The following is a 17,330-nucleotide window of genomic DNA, read 5'->3' on the forward strand; positions in this document are numbered from 1 at the left end:
AAATATCTGATAAAATACTCAATTTATTCCGGAATATTTAATTGAAGTGACAAGTGACGGTAAGCTGAAATAATCAACTATTTTAATAAAAATATTATTTTGACAGCTTACTGTCATAACGAACTGTCGCAAAGACCCTACAAATGAACTGAGTTCGCCTGATGAATGAAAAAATATCGCTTCCAATAGCCCCAGACAGATAACTCAGTGCCAACAAATTATTCCAAAAACCCCATCCGAAAATAATAACTCTTCGTTCGAGAAAAACCTTCAACCGAGGAATTCTAATTTTCCTAATTTCTCTTCTGAACCCTTCCTTCATTCGCAACGCAAAAAACTAAACCTTCATTCGCAACGAATTATTATTCTTTCTCTTGATTTTGCACAAACGAACCGGCGGCGGCGCATTCTACCCAGCAAGAGAAAGAATCCCCGAAGACCGAAAAGAATCTAAACGCGCGCGCGGCAGCGAAAAGCATGCAAAACCGGTTTCCGCACTTCTTTTCTTCCCTATACTGTTTTTTCGCAATCGTACCTCTCGTTTCGAGAGGTTGCGACGCGACGGGAAGAAGAATCGAACCGCGGGATTGTCGCGAGGGGCTGTGCAGACAATGGCGCCGCGCGCGCCGCTCCACAACCACCTCATGAGCGACCAAGCAACGCTTGCAGAAAAGAAAGGCACAAAAAACGGCCAGACCAGACAGAAAGCCCAGAAGAAAGAGGAAACTGAAAGTGAACGCAGCCGATGTGTGGAAGGAGAGAGAGAAAGAAGAGAGGGGTTGGGTGGTGGAGAATGGGACGGCGCGGCAGGCGAATGGGAAGAAATGGAAGAAAGAGTCACCTCTGCGCTGCGCTGCTGTTGCATGTGCGCCCATTGCCTGGTGATGGGTGGCAAGGAATGAGCGGAACGCGGACGATCTCCGGCCGAGATGGAAAGGAGTGCATGGCCTTGAAAATTTTGCAATGTGTTACGAGTTCGGTCTCTTCGTGTGTCGTGTGTTGGAGATGGGCGCGTGATGGGGATTGGGAAGGAGGCGGATGAGGAAACGTGAAAGTCGCGTCGCGCATATGTTGAGCGTGACGCGCTCGTCGTCGATGTCGGAAGAAGACGTGCGAAGAACAGCAGCAGCAGCAACAGCAGCAGTGCATGCAGACAGGACAGGGAGACGTCATTGAAGAAAATTGGTGCATGTTTGTTCTTTTTCCTCCGGCTCTCTAGAATGGGACGGAGGAAATGGAGTGGGCCTTGAAATTTTTATATGCCATTGGTAACGCTCCGGTTGGATTCCGGGAAGGAGCGATCTCGCCCTCGTTCTTTGTCTCCGCTAGAGAAGTGTATATTAGAACGCTGAAGTGCTGGCTGAAATTGGAAGACCCCCTGCCGGTTCGGTAATCGGCTTCAACCCGACCAGCAATTTGGCCATGCAGCGCGGAAAAAATGGTCGTTGGGATTTACCCTTGAAATTTTCCGGTGTGCTAGCGTTCAGTGTTGCCTACTGACCGATTCCGGATGTTAATTACTGGCACTCTCTTGGAAATCAATTCTCGTGCTCGGAGAGCGTAGGGATGAGGGAAAAGAGTTCAGTGAAGGGGCCTTGCTTCTCGTCTCTGACGGTCCTTCTAATTGATGATTCATTTCGGTTTTACACCGAGACATGTGCCAAAATTATCGTTACAGCATCAAGGGAGGCGTTTGCGATTATTATTTGTACTTTTTTGCCACACAGTTGGCCATGAAATATGGTTTTATTGGACGAGGGCGACTCGACCGTTTCACGCCCTAGCTCTTTTTTGGATGAGTGAAATTAGGAATTATCTTTGCTCTAATGGATGTTCTTGGAGGTTTGTTTCACAGCGGTAGTGGCTAGTACCAGCAATGTTCCAAGGCAATCTTCAAAGTTTTAAGTTAAATTATTACGTGGCATTAGTTTACGTTGGTACCTTTGGTAAAAGTCGCCGAGAGATCCATAATAAATGAGTATGCACTCCACACACATTTTTACAACATATTTTCCAGAAATTTCTCCAAGGTTTCTTTCGAGAATTTATCCAGGGAATCTTCCAGAAATTTCTAACGGATTTCATTCAGAGGAGATTGTTCCGGAAAATCCTTAAGGGATTTCTCCAGAATCTTCTCCAGGAATTCCTCCAACAATTTCTCCAGGAATTATTTCTGAACTTTTTAGTGATCTTGGCTGGTGTTTTGTGAATTTATTTTGAGTCTAGGTTTGCAGTCACAGTCAGAGGGTTGATTGGTCATCACTGATGTTTCGATCCTAAGGATTGAATCTCCTTTAGTGCTCAAAGAAATTTCTTCTGGGACCCTTCCAGATATTCCTCTAGGGGTTAAAGCCTGTCCACGTTAAATTTCGGACACCCAAATAATGGCAGCAAAAAAAAGTTACTCATAATTCAACAAAAACAATTGTTTATTTCAGAATAAAAGAGTTATATCTACAAAATAAACAGTTGACAAGGATGTTAATCCTTCTTTCTGTAAAATTCTCGAACTTTCTGTGGTACACCCGCCATCCGTGTCCGAAATTTATCGTGGACAGGCTTTATTTCAGGAATATGTTCAGGGAATTCAAGGCACGGAATCCCTCTACGGAATTTATCCAAAAATTCCTGCCGATATTCTTGCAGAGATTTTTGCCGATACTCCTCCAGAAATTGCTCAACGGATTTTTTCAGGAGCTTTTCAGAGATTCTATCAGCAATTTGCCCAGAAATTCTTCAAGGGATTTCAAAACTACTTTTTCTTTAATAGTCTTTAATGAATTTCTCTGTGAATTGTTCGAGTGACTTTTACGACTATTTTCAGGGATTCTCCGAAGAATTTTTTAATATATCTCATGATTTTTGTTTTTGCAAGAATTTTTGGAATTCCCTCAAAAATACTTGCAGTGTATTTTCCAAGTCATCCCTCAAAAATTTTTGTTAAATATTTCCTTAAGATTGCAATCATAAATTTCTCTAAGGACGCCTACCTCCTGCCTTCCCTCATGTCTTCTTCTTCATTACGGCCCAACTGGGACATAGTCTGCTCCTTAGTTCAGTGTTATTATGAGCACTTCCGCAGATATTAACTGAGAGCTATCTAGGCCAATGATCCATTGCGTGTTTATCGTGCGAAAAGAACGAATAACTATGCTCAGGTAAGTCGAGAAATTTTCTCTAACTAAAAGATCCTCGAACGGTGGAATTCGAATCTAAGACCCTCAGTTTACCGCTATGGCTTTTTGGATCTCTTGGGCTTCCTTCATATATCGTTCCAGTCCAGCAATTTTTTCAACAATTCTTCCAACGATTGGTGCTGGCTTTTTTTTTAGGAATTCCTCCAGATATTTGTAAAGGCAGTTTTTTTCGGATAATCTCTCTGAACGACTATTGAGGCAGTCTTGCAGAATTCTCTTCATAAATTGCTGGAAGAATTATGCGAAAAAATAACCGAAATTATTTAGAAATTCTAAAGGATTTGTAGTAAGAATCCTAGGAAAATTTCGTGGAAAGATCCTTGAAGTATTTATAATTTTCTGAAAGAGTTCCTCTGGGTTTTCTGGGAGTTCCTCTGGATGGAAATCCGGGAGAAATTTGATGAGGAATCCCGGCCCAATTTATTGAGAAAATCCAGAGGAATTTCTATATGAATTCTCATAAAAAAAAAAAACATTGGAAGGAAACGTAGAAGAATGTCGTAGGGTGCATTCGAGAAATTGATTAGTGAATCAGCGTAGATCTGCTGAAGTATTTTCTGGAGAAAATTCAGGACGAATTCCTTTATGCATCCTTTAAGAAATTGCAGGACAAATTTCCAAACTTACCTCTGGAAGAATTTTTGGAAAGAATCTCTTTATGAACTCTTAGTTTTCCTTAAAAAACTTCTTTATTCATTTTTGGAGCTGTGATGCTTCCTGAAAGTAATTGAAAGAATCTTTGAAAAAAAAAACACACACATTCTGAGCGGATATTTTGAAAATTACTGAAGGAATCAGGCATCCGCCACCTAGCGGATAAATTTTCAACCTAGCGGATTAATTTTCAACCAGATAGCCCTTCATATGCTGAACAGCTTTGCCGAAAACACCAACCTTCTAGCTGATAAGTATGTTAGATATAGAAAATTGAAGAAAATTTGTCACTAGCGCCACCTAGCGGATAAATTGTCATTCAGATTATTCAACACCAGATAACCCTCAATCTAATGTATAACTTTGCCGAAGACATCACGGATGAATTTCCCTTGAACTGCTAAACAGCCTTGCCGAAGACATCAACCTTCTAGCTGATAAGAATCTTGAGATATAGATGATTGAATAAAATTTATCACTAGCGCCACCTAGCGGATGAATTCTCAATTAGATTTTTCATCGCCCGATTTATCTATGATCCTTGATCTGCTGAATAACTTTGCCGAAGACACCAACCTTCTAGCTGATAGGGATCTTGAGGTACAGAAGATTGATTTACTAGCGCCACCTAGCGGTTGAATTTCCAATCTGACTCTTTACCGTCAAATAGCACTTGAACAGCTCAAGAGCATTGTCGAATACACGAACCATCTAGCTGATAAGGATCTTGAGATACTGATGATCCGCCACCTGGCGGATGAATTCTCAATTAGATTTTTCATCGACATATAGTTCTTTATCTGCTGAATAACTTTGCAGAAGACACCTAACTTCTTGAACCCTTGTGTCCACGCTTTTTCCGTTACCTAGTATAGGGGAAGGGGTAAGGGGGTCAAATTTATTTCAAATTGATTGCTCTACTAGTCTCTGAATTGTGGCCATTAAAAAATCCAAGGTTTGTTCCGGTCTTTCCTCCTTTCAAAAATCAGAAGACAAGTTCATCAAGAATAGAAAAATGGACATTAAGGACAATTTTTGCCAGGAAAATTTTTTTTTAAATTTGTTCATTTAAATAAGAGTTTCTAGAATCGTGACAAAGTCTCTAATAAGAGATTCACAGACGATCAGACGAAACAGCTTTCTGCTAGAACAATAGAGTCCTAAAATGTTTTTCTTTAAATAACACGATAAAGCATGTTTTTGCCACTACATTGGAAAATTATCCCGCTGAAATAATAGATATATCCTATTTAAACTTCAATTTTAAAGATGGATCAAAATTCGAACCTTGTAACTTTTGATCATGCTGGACGTTTAGTTAGTCGACAAAAACGCCACAGGGGTTCAACTTTATAACACTGCACGGAGAAAACGAAAATTTGAGTATTTTTTAACTTTAACTTTAACTTTTGAGTTATTTTTCTCTCCCTATTTCTTTCGCTCCTTCTATTGTTGTCAGAGAGCGAAGAGCAAAACAACCCAAAAACCGAACCTTAGTGCGTTACCTCAAATTTGAGTAAGTGGCACAGTACTGATCTGCCTATTAAGTGAAAAGAATTTAGCCAGTAGGTATTTTTTTTCGCATGGCTGCAAATGAGAACAACTTCATAATTAGGTTCATCAACTCATAATTAGGTTAACGCATGAACCCCCGGAATTGAGTGGAATGAACTCACTTTTGAGAAATTCATTTTCTCTGTGTGGGTTTGTTCCTATCTGTCATTTCGGAAGGGACACGGAAAACAAAATATACATAAAATTTGAGTTTTGACCAAAGAGAGTGACAAAACTTCAAAAGCCGTGAAAAAATGTTTTTTAAACTTAAACATTCCAAAATTTAGTAAACTTGTGTTTCTAGTCTAAATAGAAGCGTTTGGTTCTTAAATTGGGACAGGGATTCAGGACCCTATTATCAATTCTGAACATACACAGACAAAAATTCTATAATTTACAGTATTGTCCCAAGCAACCAAAAGTTCGGATATAAGGGCATGTTTTGGCCTAATCAGCTAATTTTTTTAAGTACAGTCGAATTTAGTTCGTTGTACTATCTTTAAGTGGCCTACGTTTTAATTGGACTCCCGTTAGTTGGGCTATAGCCCACCTAAAACGAACACAAACGTCATTTGCTGACATAAGATGCAATTTATAAATGTTGGTAGCTCTGTTTTTCTTTTGTTCTTTGTTATTGACATTTTTATGTTTGATTTTTACCGTCAAGTGCAAAGGAAGTTCAATTTAAACTTGCTCTGAACTTTCAAGTTGTTGATGAGTTACTCTTCAGAAAATGAAGTTCATTCAATATCCGTAATGTTCTCTCAATCAGCGATAAAGTTTCACTGAAACTAGTTTTATATCTTTAGAGATGAACCAGCTTCTGGCTGAAAATCTCTCTAATAAAGATATAATAAAATAAAAGTTTTATATCAAAAGTGAACTATGAAGTTCACTGCTTAAGTACAATCCGAACTATTGGTTCCTTGGGGTGATTTTCTTTCACTATAGGACCATGAAGTGTGGCTTCATAAATGCGAAAATGCGAATAAAAGTGCGGAATTGCATCGAATCATGTTGGTGTCTTCAGAGCACTTATTCTTTGGACAGCGATAACTAACCCAGCTGAAAACACCGACTGGATTTGATGAAATCGCATACTTTTATTAGCTTTCCCGCACTTGTAGAAACTTCTGCGAAAGTCCAGTGGTGAAAGAGAAGCGCAATTTTAGATCGTATAAGTTTATATTACATTTCATTTAACTTTCCACGAAAGAATTTCTTGCATGAAATATTGTATGCCTGCGTCATACAGAGTCCAATTAAATTAAATTAAGCCTGTAATTTACGAATCTATGGAAAAAAGTAGTGATCGTTCTGTAACATACGACTCGATATAAAATTTTTCAACTGTCATGCAAACATTAAGCCCCAATTCTAAAATTACTGTATTTGACCAACCGGCAACAAGGTGACGGTAGTGCACAAACACGCCATACTCAAACAAAAGCGATACGAGTGCCACGAGTGAACCAACTAGCTAACATACGTACACATGAGCTTTTATAAGTAAAACACATAGTGACATCTCCGGTCTTTGAGTAGTAATCTTTCAGAGTTCATGAGATTTAAAAAACGATATGACAGCAGAACGACCACACTTTAAATTTAAACAATGCAATTTGATTTAAATAGAAAAAAATATTGAAATTGATAATTTCGTCAAGATATTTGTATGAACGAAAAATTTCGATACAGACTATTGTAATTGCAGATTTTTTTAAACGTTTCCTATTAATTTTGGGTTGTTAGGAAATCTCGTCTCGAAGCATTGACATATAAACGATATTAATCAAAAACGGTTGTATTTTTCATTAGCACCGGAGATGCTGCTCGAAAAGAGTACAACGCAATAGCGTCACCTTTTACTGTCGGGGTTACTCACCGCCCACAGATTTCCATCGCGAATTTTCATCTTCTCCCACCCCATTCAGATTCAGAATGCAGTGCTGCTGCTGCTGATCTGACAAACGGGCACACAACCGAATCCGTTTGACATTCCGAATGCGGGAAAGAGAGTGGGAAGAACGCGCACTGCATCTGTTATTCCCAATCGGTTATTTGTAGGTCCGATTATTCCGTGTGAATAATCGCTCGTTTTCTACCCCCTTCGGCAACCCGCGAATGGTGGGCGTTGAACACGCGCCTGAGCGAGCTTTAGAAGATTGCTGCGGACAACAGAATCTCCTGCAAGCAACGAACCTCTCGGGGATTATATAAGTTGAATGCAACCCCGTTTCGAACAATTTCCATATTCTCTTCGCGTTCGACCGTGATTTCCTATGCATGGGAATAGAAAATGAGCACCAGGCGTCGTTAATCGATCGCAGGAATGCGATCACAGCCCGATATCACCGTGATTTGACGTAAAAACGATAAATTTGCAATTTTGTTCCCTCGCGATGGGATCAGTGAAATTAAACTCACCTCGATCGAGTGGATTTTTTTGCCATATTGTTCTGTTTTCCCACTCAATCAAAGATCTGTTTTCCAACGAACGGTTGCCACCTGACAATCGGCTCCAATCTCAACCAAATCGCACATAAATTTACATATTTTCTCGCAAATTCCTCTCGCAATCTCACCACCGCCATCACCTCGCACCACAACTCACCACTAGAACAGATTTTCATCCCTACCTCATGTGGTGAGCAACAGACGTAAACGTGTTCGGCAGGGGTGGGTGAAGCAGACTTCCCCCATTTCTCTTTTACACAACCCTTCAATCTCGCTTTCCCACTTACTCCCACCACTTCGGATTGCACACTCTCTTCGCAGCACAAAAGGGGGATGACGAGGGAAATGGCAAACGACCAGCTGCTCCCATCCCTCGCCGAGAGTTCTAAACAACAATCGCTCGAATTGTTTTCCCTTTCTTTTCCCACACATCCCACAGCAGATTATGGTGATGGCGGCGACGCAGGGGGTAGAAGATTAGAGCTGCAAATATGCAAACTAAACGAGTTTGCCGAGAAGCCCGGGAATAATAATCGCAATAGCGCGCGCGAAGAAGGAATCGGAATCGATCAGAAGCGGCAACAGGGCGAACGATGCTTTTCGGATGTGCTCGGATCCGTGGATGATGAGAGTTTGACAGTTAAACGATAAGTTGTGTCTCGCCCCTCAATTGATCTTGTATACGTATGTGACAGATTGATGGATTCGAAGCGCATCGCATCGACACGAATGCACTGCAGATTTGCGCAAAGCATGATGCATCCAGTGTAACTCTGCATCTGTAATCAAACAAGATTTTATTTAAATTACAGCACGGACTGATGACCAGTCAATTTGCATAGAGAAGGTAGAATGTGTGAAATGGAATCAATTACGATCCCACCACAATTAATCTTGCTTACTGGCAGGGAGACAGTGAGTTGGTAATTTGACATTTGACAAATAAACGATAAGTTTTGATCGTTTCAAATGTAAGATACACATTAATGCCACAATCAAGCTTATTTTCTGATAGCGATCAAATGATCTGACATCTGAAGTAAGTAGTTTGATTGTAATCGATAAGATAGATAATCGATCATAACGAATATCAATCGAATGACTGTCATTAGGGTCAAAGGGCGTCAAGATCGCCGTACCGTTTAAACGTCAAACTTTGTTTTCGTGAAGATCATCGTAATTTCACTCCCCAATTCTCAAGTTGACAAACGCTTCCCCCTAGAAGCAACTGCATATATCATCATTACACTCGTCGTAAGATCAAGGTCAGAACTTCTCGCTGCCAGCATCTGCGCCATCGACTATGCAGTAATTCCAAGCAATCAACAAGGTTATATAACAATAAAAAGACACAAATCGCTGCCGTTGTCATCCTCGCCATCGTCACCGACTGCTTCGTGAACGAAGAAACGTCGATCTGAGATCTGGCGGCGGCGGCGGCGGCGGTGCGATTCTCTCATCAAAGCAATCTTCGCTGAGAAGAAAAAAAAAAAGTGAAAGGAAAACGATAGCTTTTGTGAGTGCAAGCGGTTGCTGCGATTCCGTCACCTCTATCCACTGAAATCGCACTATGGAAGCCAGGGGGAGCGACACGTGGGAAACTCCAACACGAATTTGAAAGTGCTGCTGCTGCTGGCTCTTCGCCTTTTGTGTTGACGGTATGTCTACATATTTATATAATCTAGTATTTCCTCATCACGGCAGCCCCATAAGATTGCGCGCCAACCAACGGAGCGAGCTGTGATTGAAAAGGGCCACGGGGAGAGTGCGGGGAAAGATGGAAAAGCAACGATATAGAATTACTCATTTCCATTCACTTGGCTCGGTTTGCCCTATTATATGGAGGAATGATACGAGTTGTGCGAGAAGTATTGTAGGTTCGTGTGTGTATTCGTGTTTTGCATCTAATTACTCATTCCAAGTCGATTTTGCGAGTGAGAACGAGCAAATTGTTTTGGAGCAACAAGTGTGCTTGTCGTGGGCGGGCAGGATGAACACGGTCCGATTGGGATCTCTCATTTCCAGTGCATTGATAGTTAAACGATATTAATTTATCGTTTCGAGGATAATAGGCAGTAGATCGTTTTACGAGCTTGCGGTAATCGCAAATGGTTTTAAAGCGGTAGAATTTTATGGGACGATCCGAGAGAGACGTTAATGAGAGCCGTAAATCATACTGAATCTGTTCAGATTTCTCACGCTAGAGTCCGCTTACTGGTTCTAATGATAGTTGTCCGCACTGATTTATTGGGTTTAACTCATTAATCTCCCACTCAGGATTAGAACGGTTAATACTAGCGCAGATGGAGTAGATATTACTCATACAAATCATTGCTTGAAGCGAGATTTCCCCAAATGTAACAATTATTGTTCACAAAGTGATACAATGTTCAACAACGAAGCTCGTTTAGGTCACGCAACTTCACTTTTCACCTTGTTTCGATGCTCAACGCTGGAAGCAATTATCACCCTACTGCAGGAGTAAGGCTATCCCGAGGAAAGAATAGAGCTATGCAATGGCGCAAGTATTTTGTGACTTCTGCCGTTGAAACGATCAAAACTGACAGATAAACGATCAAATCAAAAAAATCACCCAAACGTTAATCCCAGATCATAATTTGTTTCACTTGAGTGACATACAAAACATATTTGGCTTTGACAATTAAACGATAATAATTGATCGTTTAACCACAAGAAGCTACATGACAACACTTTTCCGCTTTACTGTAAACCAAATTGAACAGCAGAAAAAAATGTTCTCATGTAAAACTGCAACTAACTTTTGCTCGGGAATTATCGTCATGCAACACAGAGGCATCGATAATTTTCCAACTTCAAAACAGTGCCAAAACTGACTGACTGCTGATTACCTGAATCAACTCTGTATTAACTGAGTGATTTGGCAGTGTCCGGGCTCGTTGGAGGAAATCGTCACGCAAAACTTTCGATGCACCGGCATGCCAAAAATTTACCTCAAATCAAACCTCAACTGATGTGACTAGCACTAACTTATCGTTTTCCTGTCGCAATTTGTGGCTCAATTGGTTTTAAGAAGGAATGTTGATATTATAGTGTTCATATTTGTCGTTCGAAATTGACTCCAAAACCAATTTTTTAATAACTTTTGTCCCCGAATTGTTTTGAAAAATATTCAAATATTATACAAACTGTGCACGTTAATCAGAAACCACTCAACTGTCATTATCCGTCTTTCAGTGAGTGAACTTTAATTTATGTGATTTCAATCGTTTCTTTTTTTTCCAAATTTAGAGTTGCAAAAAAAAAAAACTGTTGTGCTCAGAAAACGTTAAGCTACAAAGTGGACACAAAACGCGACAACTTTTGGAAATATTCAAAATCCCCAATTTGTCGGAATGGCAGACCAAGTCAGCTGGAACCGAACTCTGTTCCGACGGGAACTCAGCCGACTGGAACCGCACCATAAAACGCAGCCGACTGTGCACAGTGTGTGCATAAATTTCGATCGGCTTCTTCGTAGTTTTTCCCAGATCGAATTTCCAGACAGGCCGTGTCGCTCTAAATCAGAACCATTTCTTGCACAAGATGAAAGCTTCTTCATCGCCAAGGGCAAAATAAAAAAGGAAAGAGAAATGATGAAATCAAGAAATTTGAATTTAATTTATTCCGAGGCTGCACAGAACGGCAGCCAGACGAAGAAAAACTCCCGACGAGGCGCAGAAGACGAATTAGAACGAGTTAGAAAGAAAGAAGCAAAACAGGTAGCTCGCTCCACAGCAAACGATCGGATCGGGGATCGGTGAGATTTTTTTTATTCGCGAAGCGAAACCGGTTTTGCATGAAAGTAAAAGTAGCGAAGAAAAGAATCTCCGAAACTGGTTCTGGCCGTCTGAGCACAAGAGAAAAAAATTCGCGTGTTCTTTCCTCTTCAAACAAAGTCTTCGATGGAAACGGGCAGCACATCTTTTCGTTCGATCCAAGCAGGCCTTTTCCTGGAAACGTGTCTGGAAATTGAATTTCGATTAGTAATTACCTTGCGCGCAGAATTCTCGGAAACGAATCTTCCATTCGTCGAGCGATCCAAGTTGGCCGCGCATGCGTTTCATTTCGGTCAATGTCAAAAATGACACAAAAACGATCACTTTCAGATGGACGGATTGCATTCGATTGACCGTCTGCTAGCGATTGTTTAAGGGTTTGACCGAGTTTCGTCATGCCGAGTTCGAACTCGGCGACATAATTTCCCGCACATTTTATTGGTCAAGCCGAAACAATGGACTTAGCCGATGGCGGTCACTCGTGTCTCTCGTTCGACGCTGGTTAATCGGGTCGTTGGTTTTCACGATTGCGACGAAGAAAAAACGACACCGTCGAAGGTGAAAGACGTGAAAATAACAATTCATATTAATTATGTAATTTTTCGAACTGTTACAAGCGAATGGGCTTCCAGTTTCTTACCGCCGCAGGCGCTTGCGTGAGCGTGCGATGTATGGTGGCGATGTAATGTCACATCGTTGATTGTCAATTCGCGCCGCGTGAACCAGCAGCCGCAGCAAACGCCGCGATTTTGATTGACCCTGAAATTTACGTGCTGCAGCGCGGTTTGTGATCGCTTTGGAGGTTTTCTTCCAATAATCATCGGTCTGCCGGTCGTCGGTGGTCGTGATCGAATGTTTTTATGACAATACGGAGGTAGACGACGATGGAACGAACGATAAATACGTGTGATTGGATTTCATAATGGCTTAGATGCCTTCAGCGCTTATTTATGTTTCGATGCAGTCTGGGAACGATGAATCAAATCGGAATCTATGAAAAATAACGTGTTATCTTTATGAAAAGTAGGCTTTTGCTGAACTTATCGATTATGTGTCAATTGTTGTTTTTATTAGATTCAATACAGCTTTTTACGAGCGCTAATGGCTGCCGCAAACTAACTCGCTTTCTGGTAGGGATCAGGTGATTTGGCGTTCGGCTTGTGTCGTTTGATCCCTACCAGAAAGCGAGCCTACTTGTGGCGGCCATTAGCGCTCGTAAAAAAGCAGGATAGGCCCTTATATGTGACCAACTTCTTACGAGCGCTAATTGCCATGCATGCATTCTAATTACGATCGAATTATGTGATTTTTGATTTGGGTCATTTGACAGTTGATCGTTAGGTTCGAAGAACAATTTGCTGTAAATCAAATGCAAACGTCAGATCACTTGATCACTACCAGAACTGTAGCAACCATTCGTGCTTATAAAAGCTGGATATGCATTTGTTCACATCTGATGAAGATTCAATTTAGTTTATAACATATGCAAGCGGCGCAATAATTTAGCTGAAAAATATCGTTTATCTGTCAATCGACGTTGATTTCTATATCAACGAGCTTGGCATGAAAAACAAATAACAATTTCATCTTTCGTATCACTACTAATCTTCCCATTTTACGCAACAAAACACCCCGCCATCGTTATCATTTCCCTTTCCTTACCTCCCAATCGGTCATAATCACAACCTTCTCCTAATCAACACCTCTCGCGAAGAAGCAGGAAACTTTCCTGAAGGACGCATCCGTCCGGCACCTCCAAATTGCTGTCCATTGTCATCGTTATCAAGGGCCCATTTCGCTCTATTTTTACCTAACCTCCAAAACTTGGAGACGGCCCTCTCGCGCCATTGTAAGTGGATCAAACCGGATTCGTGGGATTTTGTCGCGGTGGAAACATACATTCCTGTCTAGTGTAATGTAACAGCTCCCCTGAAGAGATAACACCCCGAGACGATGTTTACAACAAGTTTGGCTAGTTTTATGGTGGTATAACTTTTCCTCGCACTTTCCGCTCACCTTCACCGCCATGCATTGTAATCTGACGGGCCGATAAAGGGCGCCCGCGGACGGACGCCATAATTGTCTGATTAGATTACATTCAGTTTTGAATTTTAAGGGTGTTTTTCTCCCATTGTTTCGGAAGGACAAGAGATTGGAATGGTCACTTTCCTGAAGGGTGAAACGAGTTATCTTTGCCTTGAAATTGTACGCCCTTTGCTGGTTGGGTAATCTTTTTTCTGGAGATAGCGGAGCTGATAATGAATAGAGTAGTTTCGAACGGATTTGATCGTTTTCACGTTAAAACTGATTCCTCAAACTCCGTATTTGCTTGAAAATGGTTTAATTAAACAAAGACAACGTTTCCTCAAAATGGAAGAAAAACATTTCATAACTGTCTGCAAATCGGGTTATTCCGTGCAAACGATAAAATTTGACATGTAAACGAAATAAAATTATTCATGCGTTTACCATTTTTCGGCAATTATCACAGTTAAACTCGCTTACTTGAAGCAATGAAACGAACTGACGAAGTCAATCGTGTCGTCTGACAGATCGATAATCACTGTCATTATTTTATCGATTAACTGTCAAATGGCACAAGCGAGTCGGCAGAACCGTTGATCGTTACTAGAAACGAAGTTTGAGAACGTCTGCCAATATAATTTGTTAGATTCTTGATGACAAACCTGTTAACAATTACCTTTTTTTCTCTGTCAAATTTAGTATTAATGTCTAAATCGACTGAAAATATCATTTTGAATACTTGAAATGAGAGCCAGGTTTTTTTTTTCTGTAGAAAATACTATGAAATCTCAAGCCCATCTATTGTGGCTAATACGTTTTTCTCAGTTCCAAGATGAAATCAAACGATCTGACGATTGATCGTTTTCATCAATTTTATCGATCAAATGTCAAACAACACAAGCTAGACATCACATTCATTAATTCTTAGTAGAAATGGAACTTGAAAATTGTAGCTTCTATTGTTTGTAAAATGCTGGATAGTCTTGTCACAATATGTGATAAATTTTATCGTTTTTATGTCAAACTGTTGAACGAAAACTCGAAATGAATGTACTGAGTACATGAGTATGAGGCTAGCAGCTAAAATTACCCTGCAGATCGTTTTATCACAGCTTCACAATTCCCACCATCGCAGAAGTTGATCCGTGAGATTCAAATCACCGCCACGCTGCCGTTATATCCCTCGATACGTATGAATATATCACAAACGATAAATTAGAAATATGCATTCAATTACCTCCAAGCATTTACACGGTCTCGTTTTGCGTACTGCCGCGCCACAAAGTAGAAATATGAGATGATGTGAGAAGCTGGGAACGCACGGTTCTGCAGCTTCGAAGCTCCTTAAACTAGCGGAAAATTTCGGTTGGTTGCTGGTTGATTTCAGGGAATGTCCACAAGACGGGGTTTATCACTGGCCTCTCGGGACTCCTCCTCCGATCAGAGCAGGAGAACCGATCGAAGAACGGGAATGTTGAAGAATTGCGTCCCTCGTTGGTGCCGCGCTGGACAGGAGCAGTGTTGCCAACTGAGTGGCTCTACGACGACGACGACGACAGAGACGTCAACGGCAGGGCTGTGCTGGACGGCATTAGGAGCGATGGTGGTCGTAGGGCTGCAATCAGAGAATGGAGAAACAACAGGTTAGATGGCAATTATCCGGGACTGGACGGAAATAAATATTCTTCTAATGGTTGTCGAGCGAGTGGGGAGAACGTTTTCAAGAAGAAGGGGGCCCCCAACAGTAAGGAAGTGGAATATATTTCGCTTGTTTTGCAGGGAATGGAAACGGGTCGTGAGCAACGATTAGTGAAGTCACGTTGCGGTTGAAAGTTTGCCGCCAGATATATGCAGGTTCGAGAAATGAAAAAGCGATGTGATCTCACGTTTGAGCTATCTCCCTCTGCAGCGACGGCATAATGCACAAAGCGGTGCTAAGTGGGCGCGAGGGGTCTTCGTTAGATGCAGATGTGTTTCCACCCCTGATCTGACAGATGAGTTTGCAGGGTTGTAATTAATCGGTCAATATTCAATCAATTCTGTACAGCAGTATGGAAGCAACTGATCCGAGTGAGAGTCCTTGTCGTGATTGGTGGTGGTGCACTGATCTTCAAGCAACATTAACTACCCGATTATGGCGGTGCTCCGCCACCATCCACCCCTGCAATGTGGTTTATCGTTTTAAATGATGCTGTCAAGGAAGAGCGCGCCCACCGACTACTATTGGGGAATGACAGAGCGTTCGTTGAGGTTAAAGGGCCTGCGGCTGCGGGAATTATGATTTATTTGCGCGCTCAGGAACGTGGAAGTCGCGTTGCGGTTTCTCAACGAAGAAGCGGCGAAAGGAGTGTTCTCCGGCACGCTCTGGTGAACTATCGGCACGATGGGTAGGTGGTAATGGCGCTCGAGGCGATTTTGCGATCGACGAGGGCAGATGATTCATTTATAGTTCAGTAAGTGTCATCCAGGGGTTGAACAATTTCTCACTAATGGTAAAGGAATTGCTACCGATACGGTATTCTTTTTGGTAAGGATCAAAATAATGAGAATTTTTCAATACAAATCTACCAAATCTATCGTTGAATCGTTCAAACTTATCGACTGCCAAGTACAGAAACTTGTCCAGGAACCAATGATTTCAGGAGGGATCTATAATGAATTATGGCAAAAATATCAGGGAACTCGGAATAGAACCATCGAGAGAATTCCATGGAGCAGTCGTCAAAAAGAGGTCAGGTATCTGCAAAGAATTTCCACAATAAGTCTAACAGCCATAGATCCGTTACACATGTGCCTATAAATTCTGAAGACTCCTCTCTAGAAACGTTTCTTGCCAGAAATCCTTCAAGGATTTCCCCAGAAGTCCATCAGAGATCTCATCTGGAATCTTCAGACTTGCGTGTAATCCGTGTACAATTTCAAAAAAAAGCAATTTATCAAAGGTCTTTCTGGCTTGTAAGAAGGAACGCCAAATATTCAATCAAATGTCCAAGCAATCATAAGTTAAGATAAAAGGGAAAGTTTTAGTTTGAACAATAGTTTGGTTCAAAATATCTTTCTTGCTCTACACCGCTGATTAGATAGTTGGTCAAATTCTGAGTGCCCTTCCTGATTTGGATGAAAATTCAATAAGTTATAAATAATAGCTTTCATCTTACCAAAATGGTCTAATTAAGACAATTGATACAAATAAGCTTACAGAAATTTACTTAGAAATATAAACTTCTCTCTCACCTCTTATGCTCACTAGTGTTGGTGAAATCTTTGAAACATCTTGGAGATGTCTTGGTTAACACATTATAAAATTATTTGCATTTCCTTTTATTGATTTTTTATGTTTCAAAGCAAATCATTGCACTTACAATGCTTTGACGAATCCAAAAATCGTGTTGAAGTTTTTTTATAAACTCTTTCGAAATTTTTTACACATCGTTAATGTTATGCTTTCATAGAGCCATATTTGACCACAGCTAAATAAGGAATACATATTGGACTTTTTCGTCAACTTCGATAGTTGATGACATTCTGACAGATTTTTGTTAGTGGCTTTGTTAACATAGTTTGCGTTTTTGTTTTTCTGTAAATATTTGTACATACACAGCCAAAATGAATGATGGGCTCTTCTCATGGTTCTTTGCATGTTCTT

At 40.9% G+C, this 17,330-nt stretch overlaps 1 protein-coding gene across 3 annotated transcripts in view; it reads right to left on the reverse strand.

Annotated features, from left to right (window-relative positions):
• Positions 1-17,330, reverse strand: part of LOC5574813 (transcription factor Ken 2) — a 175,865-nt gene that overhangs the window by 38,615 nt on the left and 119,920 nt on the right. For all 3 annotated transcript variants that reach the window (XM_021853898.1, XM_021853899.1, XM_021853900.1), the window contains one exon: positions 14,922-15,299. In XM_021853898.1, coding sequence (XP_021709590.1) covers positions 14,922-14,931 — 10 coding nt within the window. In that variant the 5' untranslated portion in view covers positions 14,932-15,299. The remainder of the gene's footprint in view (positions 1-14,921; positions 15,300-17,330) is intronic.

This window comes from Aedes aegypti, chromosome 3 (genome assembly GCF_002204515.2).
Source record: "Aedes aegypti strain LVP_AGWG chromosome 3, AaegL5.0 Primary Assembly, whole genome shotgun sequence".
NCBI lineage: Eukaryota > Metazoa > Arthropoda > Insecta > Diptera > Culicidae > Aedes > Aedes aegypti.